Source organism: Ammospiza caudacuta, chromosome 3 (assembly GCF_027887145.1).
Source record: "Ammospiza caudacuta isolate bAmmCau1 chromosome 3, bAmmCau1.pri, whole genome shotgun sequence".
NCBI lineage: Eukaryota > Metazoa > Chordata > Aves > Passeriformes > Passerellidae > Ammospiza > Ammospiza caudacuta.
This window is the reverse complement of record NC_080595.1, coordinates 119,144,723-119,166,010: the sequence shown is the minus strand read 5'-3', so window position 1 is coordinate 119,166,010 and position 21,288 is coordinate 119,144,723. Positions and strand designations below refer to the sequence as shown.

The 21,288-nt window shown below is 57.3% G+C and overlaps 2 protein-coding genes across 3 annotated transcripts; one reads left to right on the top strand and one right to left on the bottom strand.

The window, feature by feature from the left end:
• The first annotated feature begins 1,525 nt into the window (after positions 1 to 1,525).
• On the top strand, positions 1,526 to 12,519 carry FNDC4 (fibronectin type III domain containing 4). Of its 2 annotated transcripts, none has more exons than XM_058800874.1 (6): positions 1,526 to 1,649; positions 7,285 to 7,400; positions 7,899 to 8,103; positions 8,939 to 9,028; positions 10,233 to 10,366; positions 11,314 to 12,519. In XM_058800874.1, the coding sequence occupies exons 1-6, from the start codon at positions 1,577 to 1,579 to the stop codon at positions 11,344 to 11,346; spliced, it is 651 nt and encodes a 216-aa protein (XP_058656857.1). In that variant the 5' UTR covers positions 1,526 to 1,576; the 3' UTR covers positions 11,347 to 12,519. The 2 variants fall into 2 exon arrangements, with proteins under 2 accessions (XP_058656857.1, XP_058656854.1); XM_058800871.1 differs by having other exon boundaries at positions 11,311 to 12,519.
• A 2,076-nt stretch (positions 12,520 to 14,595) lies between these two features.
• Positions 14,596 to 21,245, bottom strand: LOC131555132 (low density lipoprotein receptor adapter protein 1-like). Its single transcript, XM_058800870.1, has 9 exons — positions 21,161 to 21,245; positions 19,403 to 19,545; positions 18,795 to 18,907; positions 17,839 to 17,953; positions 17,454 to 17,526; positions 16,982 to 17,094; positions 16,032 to 16,081; positions 15,070 to 15,107; positions 14,596 to 14,907 (listed from the first exon to the last, which is right to left on the bottom strand). The coding sequence occupies exons 1-9, from the start codon at positions 21,243 to 21,245 to the stop codon at positions 14,750 to 14,752; spliced, it is 888 nt and encodes a 295-aa protein (XP_058656853.1). The 3' UTR covers positions 14,596 to 14,749.
• Positions 21,246 to 21,288: the final 43 nt, after the last annotated feature.

The window sequence follows — 21,288 nt, the reverse complement described above, 5'->3', positions numbered from 1 at the left end:
CCTCCTCCTCACCACTGTGGACTGCAGCACCAATGAAGCTCAGCACAGGAAAGAGGCAGTCCTGATCTGCCAAGAGCATCTGAAAAGCAGCATTGAACAACCCAGATGGGACCATTTTGATCACTTCACCTGCCATGCAGCTGCAGATAACGTAAATTCTGACAAGCTTCAGTTTTCACTTAGCTGGAACTTGCCTTTTGCACACAGGCACTGCAGATTAAATCCTTCACATGGCAACATCACTACCCTGGTCTTCCACAGCTCTCCCCAAAGTACAGACCAATTCTCCTGTAACTAGGAAAGGCCTTTTCAAGTGACCAGGTAAAGACTTTTAGGGGCCCCAGAGCACAGAACAATGGATGTCTGTGCCCATGTCTGCACACATGCCCGCACTGATGTACTTCTGCTGTGGGCTGATCCCATCCAGGGCATGGTCTAAACTGCCATCGGGGTCCAGCTATGCTACACAACAGGACAATGCAGCTGCAGCCAAGGACACCAGCTGGACGGAGAGGAGTTCCTCAGCAGTTCCCAAGTCTGCCCGAAACCACAGCTAGGCTGAGGCACTTTAGCAGCCCTTGGAACCATTAATTCCATCTTGGCTTGACTCCTCCTTCCAGTCTGCATTGCTCACAAAAAGTAGTAGGTTAGTGCTGCAAGGTAATGGAGGATGATTTGGGTTCATTTCCTTATTTCTGTACTGCTTCATTGGGCACACCCAGTGCTGCCTTTCCTGGGGGTGGGGCAGCCCCCATGCCTGTGTCCTCAGGCACACGGAGAGGAGGACCCCGGAGGGTCAGAGCGCCCGCAGGTGCAGAGGAGCTGTGGGAGAGTGCCGGGGGCACCAGCCCGAATGTCGGCATCTGCCGGTGGCCAGCAGCGGCGACACCGGTGCTGCTCGCTGCCCACGCCAGGACACGTGTGCTGTGAGCCCGCTGTGGAGCCTCCCGTGCTGGGGATGCCGGCGGTGCAGCACGGAAGGAGCTGGCACCGGGGCTGCCGGCGGTGCAGCACGGGAGGAGCTGGCACCGGGGGTTACCGGCGGTGCAGCACGGGGGGAGCTGGCACCGGGGGTTACCGGCGGTGCAGCACGGGGGGAGCTGGCACCGGGGATGCTGGCGGCGCAGCACGGGAGGAGCTGGCACCGGGGCTGCCGGCGGTGCAGCACGGGAGGAGCTGGCACCGGGGCTGCCGGCGGTGCAGCACGGGGAGAGCGGACGCTCGGGGCTGCCGGGGGTGCAGCCTGTGGCGGGGCGTTGGGGGTTACCGGAGAACGATACCGACAGCGGCGCTGGCGGTTCCGGGGCTCCGCTGATAGGGCGGGGGCGGTACCGGCGGTGCCGGGGTACGCCGGGGGGCTGGGGGCGGTGCCGGCCGCTCCGGGACACGGCCGAGAGGCGGCGCCGGAGCCGCCGCGGTGCCGGAGCCGCTGCGGTGCCGCTCGGGGGCGGGCCGGGCCCGGCGGCCGTTCCGCCCCCCCGTGCTGCGGCCGGGGCTCGGCCCCGCTCCGTCCCGCGGTGCAGGGAGCCGGGCCGGTGCCAGGGCCGCGCCCGGCCGGGCCGCAGCCCCCGCCGCCATGGCCCGCGTCTCGGCGATGATCAGCCCGGTGCTGGTGCTCTTCGGCTGCGACCTGTGCTTCGTGCGAGCCAGTAAGTACGGCCGGGCCGGGAGGGCACCGGGGCTGCCGGGCGGGGACAGCATGCCGGGCGGGGACACCGTGCCGGACACCCCGGGGGCTGCGGTCATCGCCGCACGCCCCCGCCGGCCTCTCTGCATTCCCGGCGTGGCCTTTGCCGCGATCCCCGAGGGCTCCTCGGGCGCCCCGCGGCCTCCGAGTCCCCTCCCCGGGGCACGGCCGCTGCCGCGCTGCCCTTCCCGGGGCTCCCGGGGCTGGAAACGGAAGCTCTGCCCCGAGGGAGCTCCTGCCCCGGGCACGGACACTCCGGGCTGCGGCGGGCTGGGGCCGGCCGGGTGGCGGGGATCCTGTCCCTTGCTGCCCGTGTTTGCTGGAACATCGAGCTCCGCGCACCCGAGGTACCGCTGTCCTTGTGTCCTTTGACTCGCCGGGGTGGCCTCTGTCAGCAGCCGCTTCCTGCTGTCTGTTTGCCCCTCGACAGGTCGCTGAGATATCAAATGGAATTGCGAGTACCGGACGTGTTCTGCTACATTCTGCCGTGTTGCAAAACACGTACTGACGGATTCAGGAAGAGATGCAGTCAGGGGTGTTAAAAAGGGGCCACTTATTTTTAGATGTGCAGTCTGGTGCTTACTCCCTGCTGCAGCAGTAAGTTGGGCAAACATCTGGGTGCCCTTGAGCGGCAGCCCCAAGGGCATGGGCCGGGGGGCAGGGTGGCCCTCTCTCCGGATCACAGCAGGATGGCGAGGGCACCGGTGGAGACATGCCCCATCCCTCATGCCTCTGCAGCACCACTTGTGCCAGCATCCCTCGGGAAGGGTATCTGTCCGGCCCCTTTGCTGACCCATGGAGCTGGGATGCATGGCATATCTGGTCCCATGTCCAGCTGCCCACCACCCATCCCTCCCAGTGGCCTCTGGCCATCCCTATCCAGCACAGGCTGCAGTGCTGCTAGCTCCTGTGCACAGCCCAGCTCTTCCCACCCCTTCATCAGGCCCAAAAGGAGCATGCTGCTGTACAGACAACACAAATCCTGTGCCAGGCCTTAAGTTAGTGACTGTGCTTTCTGTGGGGGTCCCCCTTTTGTAATATGGCTTCAATAAAAAGTGAAGCTGGATCATTTATCAGTGATGTAGAATTATTAGCCATTAATGCATTGAGATAAACAGTGGCACACTTTTCCCAGAGAGCCCAGCAGCATCTTGACTTTATAGCCAGGATGTGTTGGCTTCAGAGAGCATGCTTTTTGGTGCCCTTGCATTCACAGACCTTTATGGCAACAGCTTTGGCACAAAACTGCTCTGATCTCAGCTGCAGAACAGGCTAAACAGTATTAGATGCAATGTGGGGATTATACACAAAGCTTTGTCCTTTGGAGGCCCTAAAACAGCTTTGAGGTGTCATCTTGAATTTCATAGAATCCTGGGATGGTGTGGTTTGGTAGGGACCTTAAAGCCCGTCTCATTCCACCCCCTTGGTATGGGCAATAGCAGCTTCCACTACACCGAGGTGCTCCAAGCCCCATCCAGCCTGGCCTTGAGGACTTTCAGGGATCCAGGGGCAGCCGCAGCTTCTCTGGACAGCCTGTGCCAGGATCTCACCACCCTCACAGGGAACAATTTCTTTCCAATATCCCATCTAACCCTGGCCTCTGTCAGTGAAAAGCCATCCCCTTCTTGTCCTGTCACTTTGTCCAAAGTCCCTCTCCAGTTCTCTTGGAGCCCCTTTAGGCACTGGAAAGTGCTCCAATATCTTACCAGAGCATTCTCTCCGGGGTGAAAAACCTCAGTTCTCCCAGTCTCTCTCCAGAGCGGAGGTGATTTGGATTAGACATTGCTCTGTGTATCTAGGGTGAACTTCCCACGTTTTGACTTCTGAGGCTTCTTGTCTTATCTCTTCCTGACGGATGTGCAAATCCCGTGTGCTCAGAAGTGTATTTTCTGCAGTTCATTCAGCATCAAACTGATCAAGGCACGCTGGTTGTTGTAATGCAGAGCTGTAGCCTGGACACCAGATGTCCTGTCACACAGGCCCTGCTGGCCTGGGTGTGCACCAGGTGTGCTCAGGTGCGTGGGGTGTGGTGCATTGACAAGCCATGTGCGTGGTGGCTCCGCTATGCCCCCGAGTCCTCTCACCCTTCTGCTGCTGGTGAGTGACAGTCCCTGCACAGGGCCTGTGCAAACTCTGGCTAAATACAGCTGGAGCACTTGTCGCACCCATGTGGACTCGGCAGAATGGCTTGTGGATTGGTGCAGTACCGTTGTTCTCAAATCTTCAAGTGACTCAGTCCCTGGGCAGCAGCCCCAGTTTGAAAACCTCATCTGGGACAGGCTGAACACTTCACAGAAGCCTAGAAAATTCTTGAGCAGAGCTGGACAGCTGTGACAAACTCCATCCACAAACTCCTATGTCGCAGAGATGTCAGACCCCATCTTTAATTTCCTCACGTACACTTAGAGGTTGGTAGTCAAACTGCCCCCGTCACGGATATTCAGGACTTTTAAAATGTGTTTAAAAAAAAAACCAACCACCTACACCTAATTCATTACTATGGATGTATCCTGTGAAGCACAATGTCCTGTTCTTGTCCCGAGGCCAGCTGGCAGGGTCTGCTCATATCCATAGTATTAAACTCACAAGTTCCAAAGAGGGAAGCACATCCGTGCTACTGGTGAGGAATGGTTTTCTGGCTTGTCCATGCCCAAGAGTGCTTTGGGCACATACTGGCTGGTGCAGACCAAATCAGATCTTGGACCAGTCTCCACCCCTGGATTCTTGGGCTGTTCTGACCCCGTTATGTCTGCTAGCACAAACCTAGCTAGCAACCTAACTAGTGGTAACCTGGGACAAGTGTTGTTATTCTTGCAGAGAAGCAGAAATGTGCAGCCCCCCATAGAGCCCCCCTTGGAAATGCCTGTGTCTGGGACACAGCCCAGGCAGGGGGCAGCTGTTTGCACGCTGACAGGGTGCTCCTGAACTCAGCTGTGGGCTGAGCAGCTGACCCGACCTCAGCCTGACCCCAAAATCCAGACAATGATGGAAAATGGCCCAGCGAGAAAGAACCTAGGGGTGCTGGTTGACAGCAGTTAAACGTGATCTGGTCAAGAAAGCTGAGAGCATCCTCCTTGTGGCAACAATAGTGTGGCAGCAGGAGCAGGGCAGTGACTTTCCCCCCGTGCTGGACACTGCTGAGGCACCTCAAATCCTGGCCACTCACATCAAGAAAGACATTGAGGGTCTGGAGCGTGTCCAGGGAGGGGAACAGAGCTGGGGAAGGGACTGAGGCACAGGTCTCGTGGGTGGCTGAGGGAGCTGGGGGAACTCAAACTGGATAAAAGGAGGTTCAAGGGGGGGCCTTCTCATTCTCTGTAACTCCTTGACAGGATGGTGGAGACAGGGGGGAGGTTAGGCTGTGCTTCCAGAAAACAGGAACAGGACAAGGGGAAATGGCCTCAAGCTGTGCCAGGGCAGGTTCAGATTGGATATTGGGAACAATTCCTTCACTGAAAGAGTCGTTAAGCACTGGATAGGCAGTCCAGGACAGTGGTGGATTCATCGCCCCTGGAAGTGTTCAAGAAATGACACTTTGCAATATGGTTTTGTGGGCATGGGGTGATGCAGTCAAAGGTTGGAGTTGATGATCTTGGAGGTCTTTTCCGACCACAGTGATTCTCTAATTTAATCTACAGGAAGCTCAGCTCCTGTGCTGACAGAGTATCTACACCAGGCAATGGACAAGGCTGGGTCTGCAGCTTTGTTCAGCCCGTTCTGCTGTTGGCTCGTAGGCAAGCAAGGTGTGCATGCAGACAAGGCTTAGAGATTCCCTCCCTCTCATAGGTTATGTAGAGATTTCCTCCCTCTCATAGGTTAGTGATGAAGCAGATCCCCACGGGCAAAACTCTATACAGACACACTCTTTGTGGGATAAAGAATGTTTGAGTGTATCTTTGAATCCTTTCCAGTTTTCCAGACTCGTTTTCTGAAGGAGATAATCAGAACACTGTGGTGTCCTTATCTTTGGCAACCCTCTCTTCTGGTGGTGTGTCAAACTTCTGGAGACACACTGAGTCCCAAGGTCTCTCTTAGAACACGTTTTCTGGGCTCTCTTTTCTGTTTTAATTGCCCCTGGCAGACCACAAGCCTGAATTTCTCAGAGTGGGAACCAAGCCTTTCTCTGGTTTGATCCAAAGCTGGGTATATTCAGATGTGAATGAATGTACTTAAACAGCTGGCCTGCAAAAATTGCCTTTTTTGCAGTCACTGTAACTGGGGTTTTTGCTGGTGTCACAGTTGTCCTTTCTCTTGTTCTCAGGTGCCCCCTGGAACTCTTTTTCTATATAAATCACAGCACTGACCCTGTAGCCCTAGCTGCTATGCAGGCAGCTTGTAGAAGGGCACTGACTTGGATGTGGGGAGTTGGAACACACAAACAGCAGCTTCAGTGTCTTTCATGTGCTCCTGTGTCTAACTTCCAGACAAAGCTTGGCTTTGTGTGCAGGACTGTGTGGGATCCTGTTGTGCTCTCAGTGCTGTGAAATCTCAAAGTGGCCATGGTGCAGACCATGGGTCAGTCAGGTCAGCTTGCCATAGAACAGCAATGGCCAAGCATTGCTGCCAGCTTTGCAGCCAATGGTCCTGCACTGCTGGTGATGCCTATTATTGGGATTTTATATTTTTCATGTCTTTGTGGCTATGTAGATTGTTAATGCATGGTTGTAGCTTCTAGTACTTTTCCTATCTTTCTTCCCCACATTTAAGAACAATAAGCTAACCTTATAAATACATTCCTAAAAATATTGTTTAGTCTTATTCCAAGAAGAGAGATAGCTACAAGGACGTTGTGTTTTTCAACCACAATCTGGACCAGGCATAACAAAAGTGGGGCAAGAGAAACTTCTGGACTCCTTCCAGTGAGGCAGGACCCCAGGAATTACTACCTAACCAACTAACCTTTTAATTGGACAGTATATGATAAGTATACTAATTGACTAACCTTACAAAAATTGTAGCATTACTATACCACGTGCGATTTTCACAACACTGTGTGCCTGAAAGCCTTTAAGTAAAGGTTTGCTTATATATTCACTCTTAAAGTTGTTGGGAAGATCTATTTTCCAGGCATTACTGGGACAGCCAGCTCTGCCTTTGGCATTGGCGTTCTCCCATGCCCTGGAGCAAGGAGTAATTCTGGGCAGAGGAGATGCCTAGATTGAGTGTAGAGTGTGTCTATTCCAAGGTGCCCCATTTTTCTGTCGCAATCAATATATCATCCCTGTGTCTGGGCTGCTTCCTACGCAGTTCTGGGTGGTGCGCCAGGCATTTGTGGCATGCCCATCTGTGGGACAGCCCCAGAGCTCTGCACCTGCACACTCCTCATGCACAGAGTGGGCACTGCCTGCCAGCCCAGGAAGCACCGTGCTGTGCATGTGTTGCTGCTGGCAGGGCTCAGGCTTCCCCATCTGCTGTGCCACTCATCTCCTGGGGCCAGGTTCACCAGGGAAGGTCTCCCTGTAGCCCTAGCCAACGTGCTGCCATTGGCAGGTGTGGGAGAGGCCCCAGGGTGATGTGCAGGGCCGCATGCCTGTTCTGAGACATCTTATTTTGCCTCTTTCCTGTGCCTCACCACGGTCCATGCCTGGCTCACCCAGACAGGCCACCGTCCCCTGTCAACGTGACTGTGACACAGCTGAAGGCGAACTCTGCCACAGTCTCCTGGGATGTACCAGAAGGAGATGTGGTCATCGGCTACGCCATCCTACAGCAGGTATCCAGCATCTGTCCCAGGGGCCTGGGGACACTGATTACCAGCATGCTCCTATGTCAGTCCTTTTGCTGCACTCCGGGGTTCCTCTGGCATTTGCCCGAGGACAGCTCTGCTGCTGAGCAGCCCTTGCCAAGGTGCCCCACGTGAGCCATCCATCCTGGTGGAAGGCAGAAGACTGTGGGCTGCATTGGGTATAGTCCCTCCAATAGTTTCCCTGGGATTTCTCTAGGTAAGGATGGTGCTTTGGCCATGACATAACCCTTCTTTGCTTCCCTTGCTCCACCTATGCAGCCCTGGGTGATGGTGGCTTCTCCAGGGAGGTGCCTAGCTCTCAGGCCATGCAGGCATGCTGAATAGGCAGTGCTGGCCAGTGTGGCCCACCCTGGGCTGGATGGTTGCCTGGGAAGGGAGGAGTGAGGCACAGCCCTGCAGCTGGGGGCCTGTGCCTGGTGCAGCTGGCAGCAGCCTCCCGGGGGTGACAGCTTTTCCCTCTGGCAGAGGCAGGATGGGCAGATGCAGCGCTTCATCCGGGAGGTGAACACCACCAACCGTGCCTGTGTGCTGTGGGACCTGGCAGAGGATGCTGACTACATCATCCAGGTGCAGAGCATTGGCCTGTATGGGGAGAGCCAGGCTAGCAAGCGTGTCCACTTCCGCACCCTGAAGGAGACCGACCGCCTGCCTTCCAACAGCTCCAACCAAGGTGAGGCACCTCCTTCCAGCCTGACCAGGTGCTGCTGCTGGGGCCACACCTGGAGGCCTGTACAGCAGATGGGCAGGGATTCTGCAACCAATGAGGAAGGTGCTGCACTGAGCAGCAGGCTGCTGGGGACACACAGGGCTGTACAGGCTGCTGTCGTGTCGACTATGTGTCCATGCTAATGTCCCCAAGTAGTTTGCAGCCCTCCTGTCTCAGGTCTTGGCACCTGTTCAGCTAGGCAGACTGGCCAGGACAGCTGCTGGGGCCTGCCCAGCTTTTGCCTGTAGGAAACCAGTACTGAACAGACACTCAGATCTCCCAGTCTGCAGGCTGCCCAAGGACAAATGACAGAGTGTCATGGTCCCCTTTGCTACTCATGTCTGTGTTGCCTTGGGGTTGCCTGCATGCTGGTCCATGAGAGAGCATCAGGAATCCAAGACAGATGATGCCCCATGGAGGGCACGGCACTCTGTCTCCAGCACTAACCATGAGAGGGGTCCTGAGTATGGCAGGGCAAGCAGATGGCTGCCTTTCCTCAGAACTTCTGTGTTAAACTGACCTGACCTACCCTGTTTGCTGTGTAGAGAGAGACCTTAAGGCATTGCACAGTCCCTACATGAACCTAAACAAGCCTTGGAATCCCTGACTACCTTTGTAGCAAGGATGTTCTATTTGACCCAGGAAGGCCACAGGATGCATGTCTTCTCCCCATACAGGATGTCGTCCCACACCCTTCCTTGTTTGGGGGAGGTGGGCTTCTCTGCTTTGGGGTTTCTCAAATCCCACTAAAGTGGGAGGGTATCTGCTGCCAGCCCTGCTTGGGGTCTGTTCTCTGCAGGTGACATCACCATGGAGGGGCTGGACAAAGACCGGCAGCTGCAGACAGGCGAGATTATCATCATTGTGGCTGTGCTGCTCATGTGGGCAGGTGAGTGCCACAAGCAGCGTTCTGGCGGGCTGAGGCAAAGTTACAGTCCATGGTTCACAAAGAGGATGTGGCTCACGAGAGTGCAGAGGCACATTGCTGAGGGTCTGGCACCCTTCCTCATCAGTCCCTTGAGAATCTGTAGGTGCTGGGGTAAAAGGAGCAACCACAGGCACTGCTCAGCAGTAATGGCCTGGAGTATGTTGAAGAGCAGGAGACAGAATGGGACCTGGAATTACAGGGTGGGAGCATCCCAGCTGACAGTGACCATTGAGTTGCTTGGGCCTTAGATGTCGTGACTGATAACAGTACTTCACTAGCTAGTGGACGCTGTGCCTCAGTCTGCTAAAGCTGCAGAGTGGGTGCTTTGCTCCTGTATAGCACAGCAAGAGCCAGTGCAGGCAGGGGCTGCCCTGGGAGCCTAGGAGGTAAGTGAGCTCCTGACTTGTCACATACAGCTGCTGTGAATGGGAAGTCATTGATCCCCCACTCCCTCCCCAGTAAATGTGGATTTTGTAGTGGCATCTTGCAGAAATTTCTTGTTGCCCTGGCCTTGACACTTTCCTAGGGCACTGGGAAAAAAATGCAAGATAACTGCTGGTAGTTTACACCTGGCCCAGGTTGATGTGTACCAGCTGGGAGGAGTCAGGCCCAGTCTGTGTGTGCTTGTGTGTGTTACCACACACACACTGGGGGTGAGTGAGTCCAGCATGGTCACCCCTGGGGCCATTGCTCCAGACTCCTGTGCCCAGGGTTCCCAGGTGTGGGACATGCTACTTGGGATGCACGCTGTGAAAGCATTACAGAGGGACTGACCCCACAGCCAGTTTGCATAGACAAGGGCTGGCTTTTGTGAGGGTCACAAGCACCAGCTCAGTAACTTTAGTGAGGCACTCCAAAAGCCACACAGCTGCCCACCGACCTCACTGTCCCTGTTTGAGTGCCTCAGCATCTGCCTTTGGTGAGTGCTGAGCACCTCACGTGTGGCCCAATGGCCTTAGCCACATCCGTGCCCATCTGCACAAGGAAGCTGGCCTGGCCGCACGTGCAGAGGTACCTGGGGTGGTGCAGGCTGATGCAGGTGGGGGTGTGGGTTTGCAGCACCCCAAGGAGCCCTGGGCACACCTGCCCTGCAGCTGGGATGCTGTGGGGAGGGCAGACAGGCAGGCACTGCGAGGGATCCTTCATGCAGTGTGTCTTTGGGCAGCGGTGATCGCCCTGTTCTGCAGACAGTATGATATCATCAAGGATAATGACTCCAACAACAACAAGGAGAAGACAAAGCCCTCCTCAGAGCACAGCACGCCAGAGCGGCCGAGCGGAGGGCTGCTGCGGAGCAAGGTGAGTGGGGAGGGCTGCCAGCAGGGGTGGCACGGGGCTGCCTGTCTGCTGGGGCTTGCAGCCTGCACAGAGTCTGCCTCTCTCCAGGAATGGAAACGCCCCAGCTTGTGCTCTCACCCCAAAGACTGAGGACTTTTAGGGTTCAGTGAGCCCTGGTCTCTGGGGCACTGTGTGTACCCCATGGGTGATTGCAGGAGAAACACTGGAAGAGACAACAAGGTGTGTAACAGCTGGGATGGCTCTTGCACTGCAGGGTGGTACCTGACCTCTGACTGTAACAGAGCCTTCATCATGCCCCTCCAAGACTGCACCTCTCCTGCACACACGGACAAATGGGCACGCTAGGCAGCTGTTCTCATGGTTCCTGCACTGGTCTGTCACTGCTCCCTTTCTGCCTTCACTGCAGCTGGCTCTGAGTCATCAGCACACAAGTCATTGCAGAGCCCCTTCCTCACGCTAATGAAGTGCTGTGCCAGGCTGTGGATGGGGAGGGAGCAGTACCTTCGTCTGGCTGTTCCCTCAGCACCTGACATTTCTCCCTTTGTTACCTGCCAAAGACAGTGATTTATAGCCCAAATGCTCTAATGGGACCATATGTTAGGGTGTTGCTTGTGTTTCATCTGCTGCCTCTGTCAAGGGTGGGAACTCCCCTCACTGTGTTGACTGACTGCCCCACTGAATCCACATCTTGGTTTCCAGCAGATGTCAGGAGCAGAAACTTCCTGTTTGGACTTGAAATCCCCAGTTCCCCTCCTCCAGATTTTTCAGCTTGCTGATTACCCTTTGCTAGGAGATCTCTCCTCTTGGATCCCTACTCCAAACTGACCCTGCTCTGCTGAGGTCTGCTGGTCTTGATGCCTGCTGCAGGCTGAGGGGCTCTGACATTGGGTGTGATCCCAGGGGTGCAGCAAAGCAGGTTCTTAAAGCAGATTTTTCTCTCATAGAAGAAATCTCCCTCGGTCAATATCATTGAGGTGTAAGTGCAACACCAGCTCTGCCGTCTGGGATCTCGGGTGTCCTGCCAGAGCCACAGCAGGCCTTGGAAGAAGAGGCAGCGCCAGGCGCGCCGCCTGGAACTCAGCATGCGACGATCCACGTACCAGAACTCCCGCTTTCCTGAGGGCACCTGTCTGCGGATGAGCATGGAGCCGGCTCCCAGCCATGCATGCAGAGTGTGGCCCTGCCCGTCCCACCCGGCCCTCCTCCCCTCCGGGGGAAGCATGACCATGAGGATGGGTGGGAGGGAGCCAGGGGGAGCCGATGGGCTGAGGCAGGGGCCTGAGGGGAGCCCAGGGCCCTGTGCACCGCCTCGGCCAAGGCCCGGGCTGCAGCTGAGGCACTGCATGGCTGCCCAGCACAGGGGCAGACCTTGCTCTCAGCTGCCCGTTTGGCCTTGGGGCTGCTGCAGAGAGCAGGAGCTGCTCCCCTCAGGGCCGCGGGGCTGCAGGAGCAGGGCGGTGCAGGCACTGCCCAGCACTGCCGGGAGAGCTGCGGCCTCTAGGAGGGTTTGGTTTGTCTGTGGGGCCGGGCCCAGCCAGCTCCGAGGATGAGTGGATTGCTGCTGGAGAACAGGGCTCCGCTGTACCCTGTCACGGCTGTGCAGGGCCTTCAAATTCTCTGTCTACTGCAGAGGACAAATACACGAGGGACGATGAGGGGCTGGTGCTGTCACAGTGCCTGGCAGCCCGCAGAGCCCGCAGCAGGGCAGGCAGTGCAGGGCAGGGGGAGCGGGCACTGTCAGGGCATGGCTGTGGCTGCGCTGTGTCCCCACAAGGGCTCGGTACTGGCACATTCAGGCTGCTTGAGGGGAGCTGCAAAGAATTTTCTGAGCAGTATGGTGCCTGTGCTGCCTGGAGGAGACAAAGCGGTGAGGCCTGCAAGGTCTCAGTTGGAGGGAATGGGGTGAAACGAGGAAGCTCCCTGCTGCCCTGGCTGCTGCTCACCCTCCATGCTCTGCTTTGCAGCCTGCCACAGACAGGCTCTGCAGCCCTGGACTCAAGCATCACAGGATCCAGTGTCTTCCAGGAATAAATCTCCCAGTAAAAGCACTTTCAGGACTTTTCCTTCCAGGTGCTGCTCAGCTCCTGCTGCAGGACTAGGTGGGGAAGGGACAGGATAAGCAACTCCTGTGGCAGGGTCTTTTCAATAAAAGCATCCTGGCTCAAAGGCAGCATCAGAGCTTCAGGTCTCTGTGTGTGTCCATGCACGTACAAGTTCTTGAATGCACGTGTCCTAGCCCATAAGAGATCTGCTCCTGCATGCTGTGAAAGAGCTGGAGGTCCTCCATGGTCACCTCGCACCCCCCTGGCCCTTGAGGGAGAGCTGCTGCTGCTGCTGCTGCAGGCTGGGCCCTGTGGTGCTGCTGGAGCAGCCGCAGGCTGTCCCACTGAGGGGACATCGTGGCTGCTTCTCTGCAGAGAGCAGACACATCCCAGCAGCAGGGCTGAGAAGGGGGACAGGGTCTGAGCCCGACAGGCTGCTCCCTGCTCAGGTGAGGAGAGGGGTACCTGAGGAGCAACAGCACCATGGTAGTGGGATGCAGCTGCTGCTGGACTGTGACCTGGGCTGCAGGGAGCATGGCCACAGCTCCGGAGACACGAACACCTTGTTTTGCCTGCTAGCTTTTAGTAAGGAGGTACATTAGAAAAACTAGGGCTGTCAGGGAAATACAAGAGTTTTAAGAATGTTCTAGTGCCCTGGAAAATGTTTAGAAGTTCTATCTTGGAAAGTCATAGCGGACATGCCTGCTATCATGAGATTTTTTAGCCAGGCCAGAGGCACACACAAAGAATCACAAAGGGTCAGACTGTGTAGCAGAGGTGAGGAACTAGGGCAGGCACAAAAAACCATCAAAATGCAGAGGTTTTGACCAAATTAAAAAAGGAACACAATTCTGACATTAAATGTAAAATCAGGGTTTGTTGTTGAGGAAAAAGCTCTTTGCCTCTAAAAAACCCAAAAAACAAACAAACCAAAAAAAACCAACCCAACAAAAAAACCCCAAACCAAACCCCAACTCACCACTTCTTCTCAGACTATGGCTGTGCAGGAGGGCAGGGAAGTGCAGAAAGGAGGGCTGGAAGCTGAGGGCCTGACAATGACCTGCTCACCCTGACAAGTTACATGTTGCTCTGTACTACCAGGTGAGGAAGAAAGGCATGAAACCACATTCAATATGCAAAACCTCAAGTGAAACAAACCATGCACAGCTCCTGAGTGGACCATGGCACCCCAGGCCTCCCCAGTGCCTATGGCACTTGCTGGGAGCCTGGCCCTGCCACCCCAGCTGCAGCCAGCCAGCAGTGCCCAGCTGGGCTGAGCTCTCAGTGCCACCAGCCTGGGAGGGGCAGCTGTGCAGAGATGTGACAGGAACCCAGCAGTGATGGGCTTGGCCAGAACACAGCTGCAAGCTGGCACTTGCCAAAGAAACCAGACATGCTGCAGCCTCCCCTGCCCCATCTGGGAAGGAAACCAAGCCCATGGCTTGCCTCTGTAGAGCACAGCTCTACAGAGCAGGGCAGAGACACTTCAGAGCAGCTGGCACACAAGGGCTTGTGCCTGCCCTGACCTCAGTGTGGTCAGCATCAACTCCTGTCAGTACAGGTGACATTCACAGGTGCTCAAGACACCAGGGCAGCACAGCCTGAACCTGCTCTTCCCAAGTCACAAGGCACCCTGGGCCCTGGCAGCCCTCAGTACAAGGAGGAACTGCTCCCTCAGGGCTTGCAGCCAAGGAAGATGTGGGAGTTCAGGCTCCATGAGCTTGGGGCACAGCAACCCTCACCACAGAGTGCAGGAGACACAGTGCCCTGCATGCTTATGCATGGTGCCTATCCAGCACTCAAATCCAAATGACAACAGTAAAAAACTCAGTTTATTTATCTCTAAAGGCAGAGCAGCTTTCCTTTAAAAATCAGGTCATTTCACTTGTGAGAGGGTGTGGGGCTGAACTGCAGGGAAAAGGCCTTCATCACACACTGCTCCAGGCCAAGAGCTTTTGCTCCCTGAGGGTGTACACTGCCTGCATCAGGCAGGCTCAGAGCATGCAGGACGGCCTGCATGGCCTGGCAGTGAGCAGAGCCATGTGTACACTGCCTGCATCATGCAGGCTCAGAGCATGCAGGACAACCTGCACGGCCTGGCAGTGAGCAGAGCAAGGAGCATGGCTGCCCCGCCCCAGATGGGAGCAGCTGCAGCTCCAGGCGGTTCATGCAGGCGGCACAGGACGAGGAGCAGGTGCTGCAGGCTGTGCACTCCATGGCAGCAGTGCCAGCAGCCCCCGTGCCAGCAGGGCGGTGCCAGGGCGGCGGCAGGCACTGGCTGGCCCAGGTGCAGGCACAGAGTGAATCCTGAGTGGCTGGTCCATTGTTGCAGAGGTTTGGCTTAGCCCAGGGGAGCACTCGGGCCAGCAGTCCTGGTGCCGGTGCTGGGGGAGCCTCCAGCCCCTCCCAGCCCCGTCCAGCTGTGCGGGAGTGGCCCCAGGTGGCAGCACAGCAGCTGTGCCCGAGGAGAGCTCGATGGGGGCACAAGAGGTATTAATCCTGAAAAGGGAGAGAAAGGAAGACACGCACCATAAGGTGTACAGCTGGGAGCCCAGCACAGCCTGCAAAGGGAAGCAGATGTTCCCAGGCGAGCATCAGCCCCACCTTGCCTTACAGAGGACATGCTGGGGGATGAGCCAGTGCAGCACTGAAGAAACTTACCTGCTGGGCTGTGGAGTCCCCTCCCCAGCTCCTCCATGCTGCTTTGGAAGAGAACACAGCATCCATCATACCCCAAGCATGGCCTCCTGAGAGACACGGCATGCTCACAGCCCTGGCACGGCAGGAATGGCACAGCAGCAGCAGGCACTGGGGGTGCAGAAGGCCCTAAGCCCCCTTGCTACCAAACTCTCCTCCCAGGCCAGCCTGTCCCGAGATTGCAAAGCCATATCTCCTTCCCATCAGGAGCTCCATGTCCAAAGGGCTGTGTTTCATTGGGCTACACATACAGCTCCAGCCTGTGCACACACTGGCTCCCGGCTGACACTGGCTCAAGCCAAGCTCAGACATGCCAGACCCAGCTGGGTGCCCACTGCATGTACATGGAGAACAGCCATCATGGAATGAGCCTCACAGGCCCACCACCCACAGGTCTGCAGACCTGCAGGTTAATCCTCTGCTGCTGGACTGTTCCATCAGCTCCTCCCCAGCACAGCACACACACCATCAAGCTCAGCCCACAGCCCCAGTCCACGCAGAAGTCAGCATGACCCAGCCTCCATCCAGGTCCAACCCCCAGGGAAATCAGTGAGAGAAGAGGGACAAATGAGTCCCCTGTGAGAGGCATGTCTGGACAGGCTGGCCTCATCAAAGACTGGCAGAAACAGAGTAAGAAGCATCTCTGGGTGCATTCTGGGGGCCAGCATCTGTACCCCAAATCTCTGCTGCAAAAGCTGGACTGCGTGGTCTGTTCCTCCACCACTCAACCCTCTGTTCACTCGAGCTCTCAGCAGACAGAGGCACAGAAATACCAGGAAGCTTCCCCCTTAGTTCCATGCAGCTCTCCTCCATGATCCCACCATGCCCACGGCCCGAGCAGCTCCCCTTGCACGGGACACAGAGAAGGAGACAAGACAGGCTTCATCAGAGAGATCCCTGAATACAAGCAGCAGCTCACCACCTACCCAGACAAGGTTTCACTGACATTATCATCTTCCTCCTCCTCTTCCTCCTCCTGGCAAGCAAACAAACAAAAACCCACCATGACATCCCATTGCACGGGGAGGTCTCTGCCAGGAGTGAGGCTGGGCTCCTGCACAAGACAGTCACTACCAGGCACAGTACAAAGGTTTCCCACAAGCAGTGAGGGACAGACTGGAGTGCTGGGTTGCTAGAACCCTCTGGGCTCGGGCACACAAGGACAGACAGGCTACAGCTCATCCCACATCCCCTCCAGGTGCAAAGCCCCAAACACAAGGTGTGAGCATGGACCATGCTGACAGAGCTGCTGATACAGTGCACCTCTGCCCAGGGACAGTGGTGGGTGGTGGGTGGGCACACCCTGCAGCTGGAGGGGCAGGCAGAGACCACCAGGAGCAGGCTGTGCACAGCTACAACCCCAAGCACTGCCAGGCTGGACTCATACTGGAAGCATGAGGCCAAGGACCAAGCATCCAGAAGTTCCCAGATAGGGATGTAGTGAGATCAGTATGACAATGCTCCAAGTGCTGTGGCCATGCAGGAGGTGCAGTGCAGATGGGCTGGGCTGAGCCTTAGCCCAGGCTGGCAGGATGATGATCCAAGGGTCCTCTCCTTCAGAGGCAGCTCTTATCCCAGCCATGACACCAAGTGTGCAGCCCAGGTGCCAGGTCCCTGTGTGACAGGGCCAGCAGAGCAGGGCTGAGGCTGCAGCAGTGCTGGGCCTGACAGCAGAGCTCCTGGAGCACAGACACCAACCAAGGAACTGCCCCTGTGTGAGCACAGTGCACGTCCTCACATCAGACTGCCACGTGCGACAGGGACTGTGCAGGTATCAGCAGGGCTCTGGGAGGAGCAGGGAGCTGCAGAGGGGCACTCTGTCCCTGCCCTAATTGCAGACAGCCCTCAGCACGGGCCTGACTTGCACATACTGTACCCCAAAGTGGTGTGTGAAGGGAGCTCTCCCTGGGGGGGCCGGCTCACGGGCTCTGCCGGCCTCACTGCTCTCCGAGACACATGAAGGGTGAAGGGGCTGATCCTGCCTAGAGCCTGGCACGGGGCAAAAGCAGCAGAGTTAGTGCCTGCAACCTGCAGAAAGCCCAGCTGGGAATGTACAGGCAGGACTGTGGGTGAGGAACAAGGAATCCCTGCTGTGCTGGCAGGAGGGTACAAACAAAGGTGAGGGGGCACTGCTCAGGCCAGGTACCAGCAGCCCTGAGCTGGGCTACAGCTCAGGCCATGCACAGCAGCTCAGCATAGAGAGCAGCTACACCTCCCAGCCCAGCTGAAGATGGGGGAATGGCAGAGAACACCACCATAGGGACAACATTCTCCCTGCCTGGTGTGTTTCAACAGAGACACTGATTTCAGAGCTACGCAGTGAGATACATCTGAGAAATTCCTCCTACCTGCATGTGCTGCTTCCCAGAGATCCAGTGCCATCTGAAAGGCCTGGGCCACAGTCAGAGTCACAGCCTGGGCCTGTGTACATGAAAGAGAGGGAATGCCTGCTTCCACTGGGGCCATCAATGCAGGATAACATTCAGATGGAAGGCCAGAGCTCAGTTCTGTGTCTGTCTGCCCCTGGGGGCCAGCACCCCCAAGAGCAGACCCTCAGGAGCTGGGACAGGAAAGCCCTTTTGCTCACTGCCTGCCTGTGCAGCACATGAGCACACCTGATCCCTGGCTCCAAACCCAGCTGAGGCTCTCCCCTTCTCTCGCTGAAGCGGAAGAAAGCAGGACCTTGCTCCCACCCACACCTCATGGAGCCAAGAGCAGAAGGTGAGTGCTTACAATCTTCTTCTTGGGTGAGAGGAAGGCATGGCACTCCAGTGCCCCGCTCTCCTGGCTCTGGGCGACATAAGCAAAGACTTTGTTCTGCAGCTTGTCTGTTGTGCAGTAGGAGATCCTGTGGGCAGAAAGGAGCTGTCAGGACAATCCATGATGCTGGCACGGCACTTCTGCTGCCCTCCCAGGACTTCAGCAAGCACTGCTGACAACCTGAGGCTTTCACCTGCCCAAGCTGACAAGGCAGGCCAAGCCCCCAGCAAGGGCCAGAGGCTGCCTGGTGCCTGCAGTAGGTAGGACATCACTGCATCCACAGGCACTCCCTCCTGTGCCATCCCCGAGCGCCCTGCAGCTTTCTGATGGCCAGCTCCACCCAGTGTGTGAATTCAAGCACTGGGACAAGAGGAGCACAGAAGGGTGGGCGATTGCCTCCCAGGACACAGCTGGGGGCCAGGCAGAGAGATGTCCTGTCTCTGCTCCTCATTTGGCCACCAGACTGCACACTTGCTGCCCCTTACACCCAGCACCCACAGACACCCAACCCAGCCAAAGGACAAGTGGCAGCAGGAGAAATCAACATCAGTTCTCACAGCAACTGCCTTTAGCCTGTCTAATAAGCTGCAGCCAGAAGGGTGGAACCATGGCAGTGGAGGCAGACATGCAGTCCTGTCCTAACTGTGGGGCTTTCCAATCGCAAGCCTCACAATCCTGCTGAATGCCAGAATAGAGAGGCAGGGCACAGGAAGATGATGAACTCAAGAGCACCCAGGACCCTGCCTACACTCAGCCTCAGGCAGTGCTGGGAGCACAGCAGAGAGGGCACAGGCCTCAAGGAGCCAAGGAAAGACCTAAGCTTGAAGGTACTGCTGACACAAGGCCCAGCCCTCCCTGGCTTCTCAAATTTCCATCAGTCTTCAGCTGGCTGCTGGGGAACACCCAGCCCATACCCGTGACATGCCCACCTGTAGATGGAGATGTTCTCCACCATCTCCTTAGTGTCTGCATCCTGCAGTGAGATGCCCCTTGGAGACACTGTCAGAATCACCTTCTGAAACTTGCGAGCTCCAACCCGTGCCTGGCAGTGGAAAAACACCAGCAATCTCTGCAAACCTGGCAAGGGTCTTCACCTCACCCCCTTGCTGGAAGGAGCCCCACAGACTCTGCACAGGATCACTCACTTGGATATTTGCTGCAAAGGCTCCTGCTGTAGGACGGGACAGCAGAGCCTGGCAATCAGGCATGCCCTGCACAGAACACTCTTCAAACCTGTTCACCCTACTGCCACACACACAGGGAGGGACAGACCCCACTCCTCCCAGTCCTTCACCCTTCTGTCCGTGCTGTGGCAGGCACAGCTCTGCTCCCAGCCAGGTCCAGGTGTGGGAGCAGGTGGCTGTCCTGCAGGAGGACAGCTTCCCCACAGCACACAGGCAGACACCAGCAGCCTCCTGCATGCCACCCTCCTCTTGGGAAGGGCACAGCCCCTCACTGGAGCTCAGGGCTAGGTCACAGACACTTCCCTGTGCAGGGGCTGGGCTCTGACCCCACACACCAGGGCCCAGGGTCTCACCGTGGCCACGATCCTGCGGATGGCAGCAGCAGCCATGTCTTCTCCTTTTGGTTTTTCTACCAGCGTCATGCCCAGATACTTGAGGGTGAAGCACATCCCCTCAAGCAGTGGTTCCTGCATATCGGCCCAGCTCTCAGGAAGCTCTGCAAAGACAAAAGCCCTTAGATAGAAGCCATGTGCCAGCGGCCCCACAGCTAGTCCTGCCAGAGTCACCCCACCCATGGATCCAGCAGCAGTGTTGCTTTCTGCCCTCAGCAGGAGACTCTCCTGGCTCTGTGACACTCTTATAAGAGGAACAGAAGGAGTGGGCGGCTCACCCCTGAACCTTTAGTCCTCTAGCCCTGGAAGTCCAGGCTCTGTCAGCACTGACAGACAGCTCCTGCATATCTGCACAGGGCTGCTCTATGCAAAAACCTTGCGTTCCTGGGTCTCACCTGTTTCATTACAAACAAAATGTTCTCTGTAGTGCATTCATCTCAGCCACCTGAGTTGCTGGCACGCCTGAAGAGCAGCAGCATTCACTGCCACGCTCAGATCAAAATCCCCAGGTTGGCCCACTGTAAGCAAAGCCAAACCCCTTGGCATCTCATCTGCAGCAGCAGGGTGCCAGGGCAGGGGCAGCTCAGTCAGCACTTGTGGTCCCAGCTGGGGTGACTGGGGAGCAACTGCATCACAGATGCTTTGTTAAGAAAGAGATGGGAATTGCCAAAGTATGTACTGTTCACACTAAGCTAATACATTTCAGGGTTATTTTCACCTCTTCCCTGGGATTTGCTCCCTGAGAATTATTGGCACACTTGCAGAAGGGTCCAACTCATAATTGGAATAATCTGAACCCACAGGGAAATCAGGAGACCTTATTTGCACAGCATACTCTTCCGCAAGTGACAACTATCAGGGAGGCTGCCTGGTGCCATGCAGGCACCAGTGACCTCCACCCTGGGCACTAGGACCCTGTGTCACTCCAGACTCTGAGGACAGTCCATGTACACCAGGCCTGCCAGGGCAAGTGCTGGTGCTCCAGCAAAGCCTTGGGCAGCTGCTGAGAACAGCCAAACACAGCCCTGCTGTGCCACAGGGTACCTGCAGGGTCACAGGGTTATGGAATCATGGAACGGTTTGGGTGGGAAAGGACCTTAAAGGTTATCCAGTTTCACTCCCGCAGGCAGGACACCTTCCACTAGACCAGCTTGCTCCAAGTCCCGTCCCACCCAGCCTTGAACGCTTCCAGGCATGTGTCATGGGTCGGTCTCGGATCCTGCCAGGCCGCAGAGAGCAGGGGCTGGCCTGGCACGCTGGCAGAGAGCCAGGCGTGGCACACGGGCACAGAGGCAGGCGTGGCAGGCCGAGGGGCCCGAGGAGCTCCCCGGTGCAGTGCAGCGTGTTCCAGCGCCTGGCACGGCCGCCCAGGCCCGCCAGCCCCCGGCGCGGGCGGCCTCGATTCACAAGTGGGGCAGGAGGCGCCAGCGCAGGGAGCGGGGCAGGGAGAGCTCGGCCAGGAGCGGCAGCGCTCGGTGTCCCGGCCGGCAGCGCTCCGGCCCCTGCGGCCGGACCCCCGCTCCCCTAACCCGACTGACCCGACTAACCCGACTGCACCGACTGCCCCTACGGCCGCTCCGGCCCCCAGCCCTCCCGGCCCCTCCGACTGCCCGGCAGCAGGCAGGGGCCCCATTCCGAGCCCGACTGCGCCGAGCTGCGGGCTCCCCGCCCGGAGCGATGCCCGGCCCCGGCCCCGCGCCCGCACCCGTCCGCACTCACTGCGCCGCCGGCGGAGACCCAGACCGTGCCGGGCGAGGCGCGGGCTCCGCAGCACGGCGCGCCCCGCCGCCCGCAGTGCCTCCATGGCGGAGCCGGGATCGAGCCGAGCCGATCCCTGCCGGTGTGCG

What these genes read in the sequence shown, in the direction of transcription:
- FNDC4 (XM_058800871.1), top strand. Translation starts at nt 1,577, where the DNA reads ATGGCCCGCGTCTCGGCGATGATCAGCCCGGTGCTGGTGCTCTTCGGC. An exon ending in CCTGTGCTTCGTGCGAGCCA is followed by an intron (nt 1,650 to 7,284) that starts GTAAGTACGGCC and finishes TGGCTCACCCAG; the next exon opens with ACAGGCCACCGTCCCCTGTC. An exon ending in TTCCAACAGCTCCAACCAAG is followed by an intron (nt 8,104 to 8,938) that starts GTGAGGCACCTC and finishes TGTTCTCTGCAG; the next exon opens with GTGACATCACCATGGAGGGG.
- LOC131555132 (XM_058800870.1), bottom strand. Translation starts at nt 21,245, where the DNA reads ATGGAGGCACTGCGGGCGGCGGGGCGCGCCGTGCTGCGGAGCCCGCGC. An exon ending in GAGAACATCTCCATCTACAG is followed by an intron (nt 17,954 to 18,794) that starts GTGGGCATGTCA and finishes TTCTGCCCACAG; the next exon opens with GATCTCCTACTGCACAACAG. An exon ending in GTCAGTGAAACCTTGTCTGG is followed by an intron (nt 15,108 to 16,031) that starts GTAGGTGGTGAG and finishes CTTCCAAAGCAG; the next exon opens with CATGGAGGAGCTGGGGAGGG.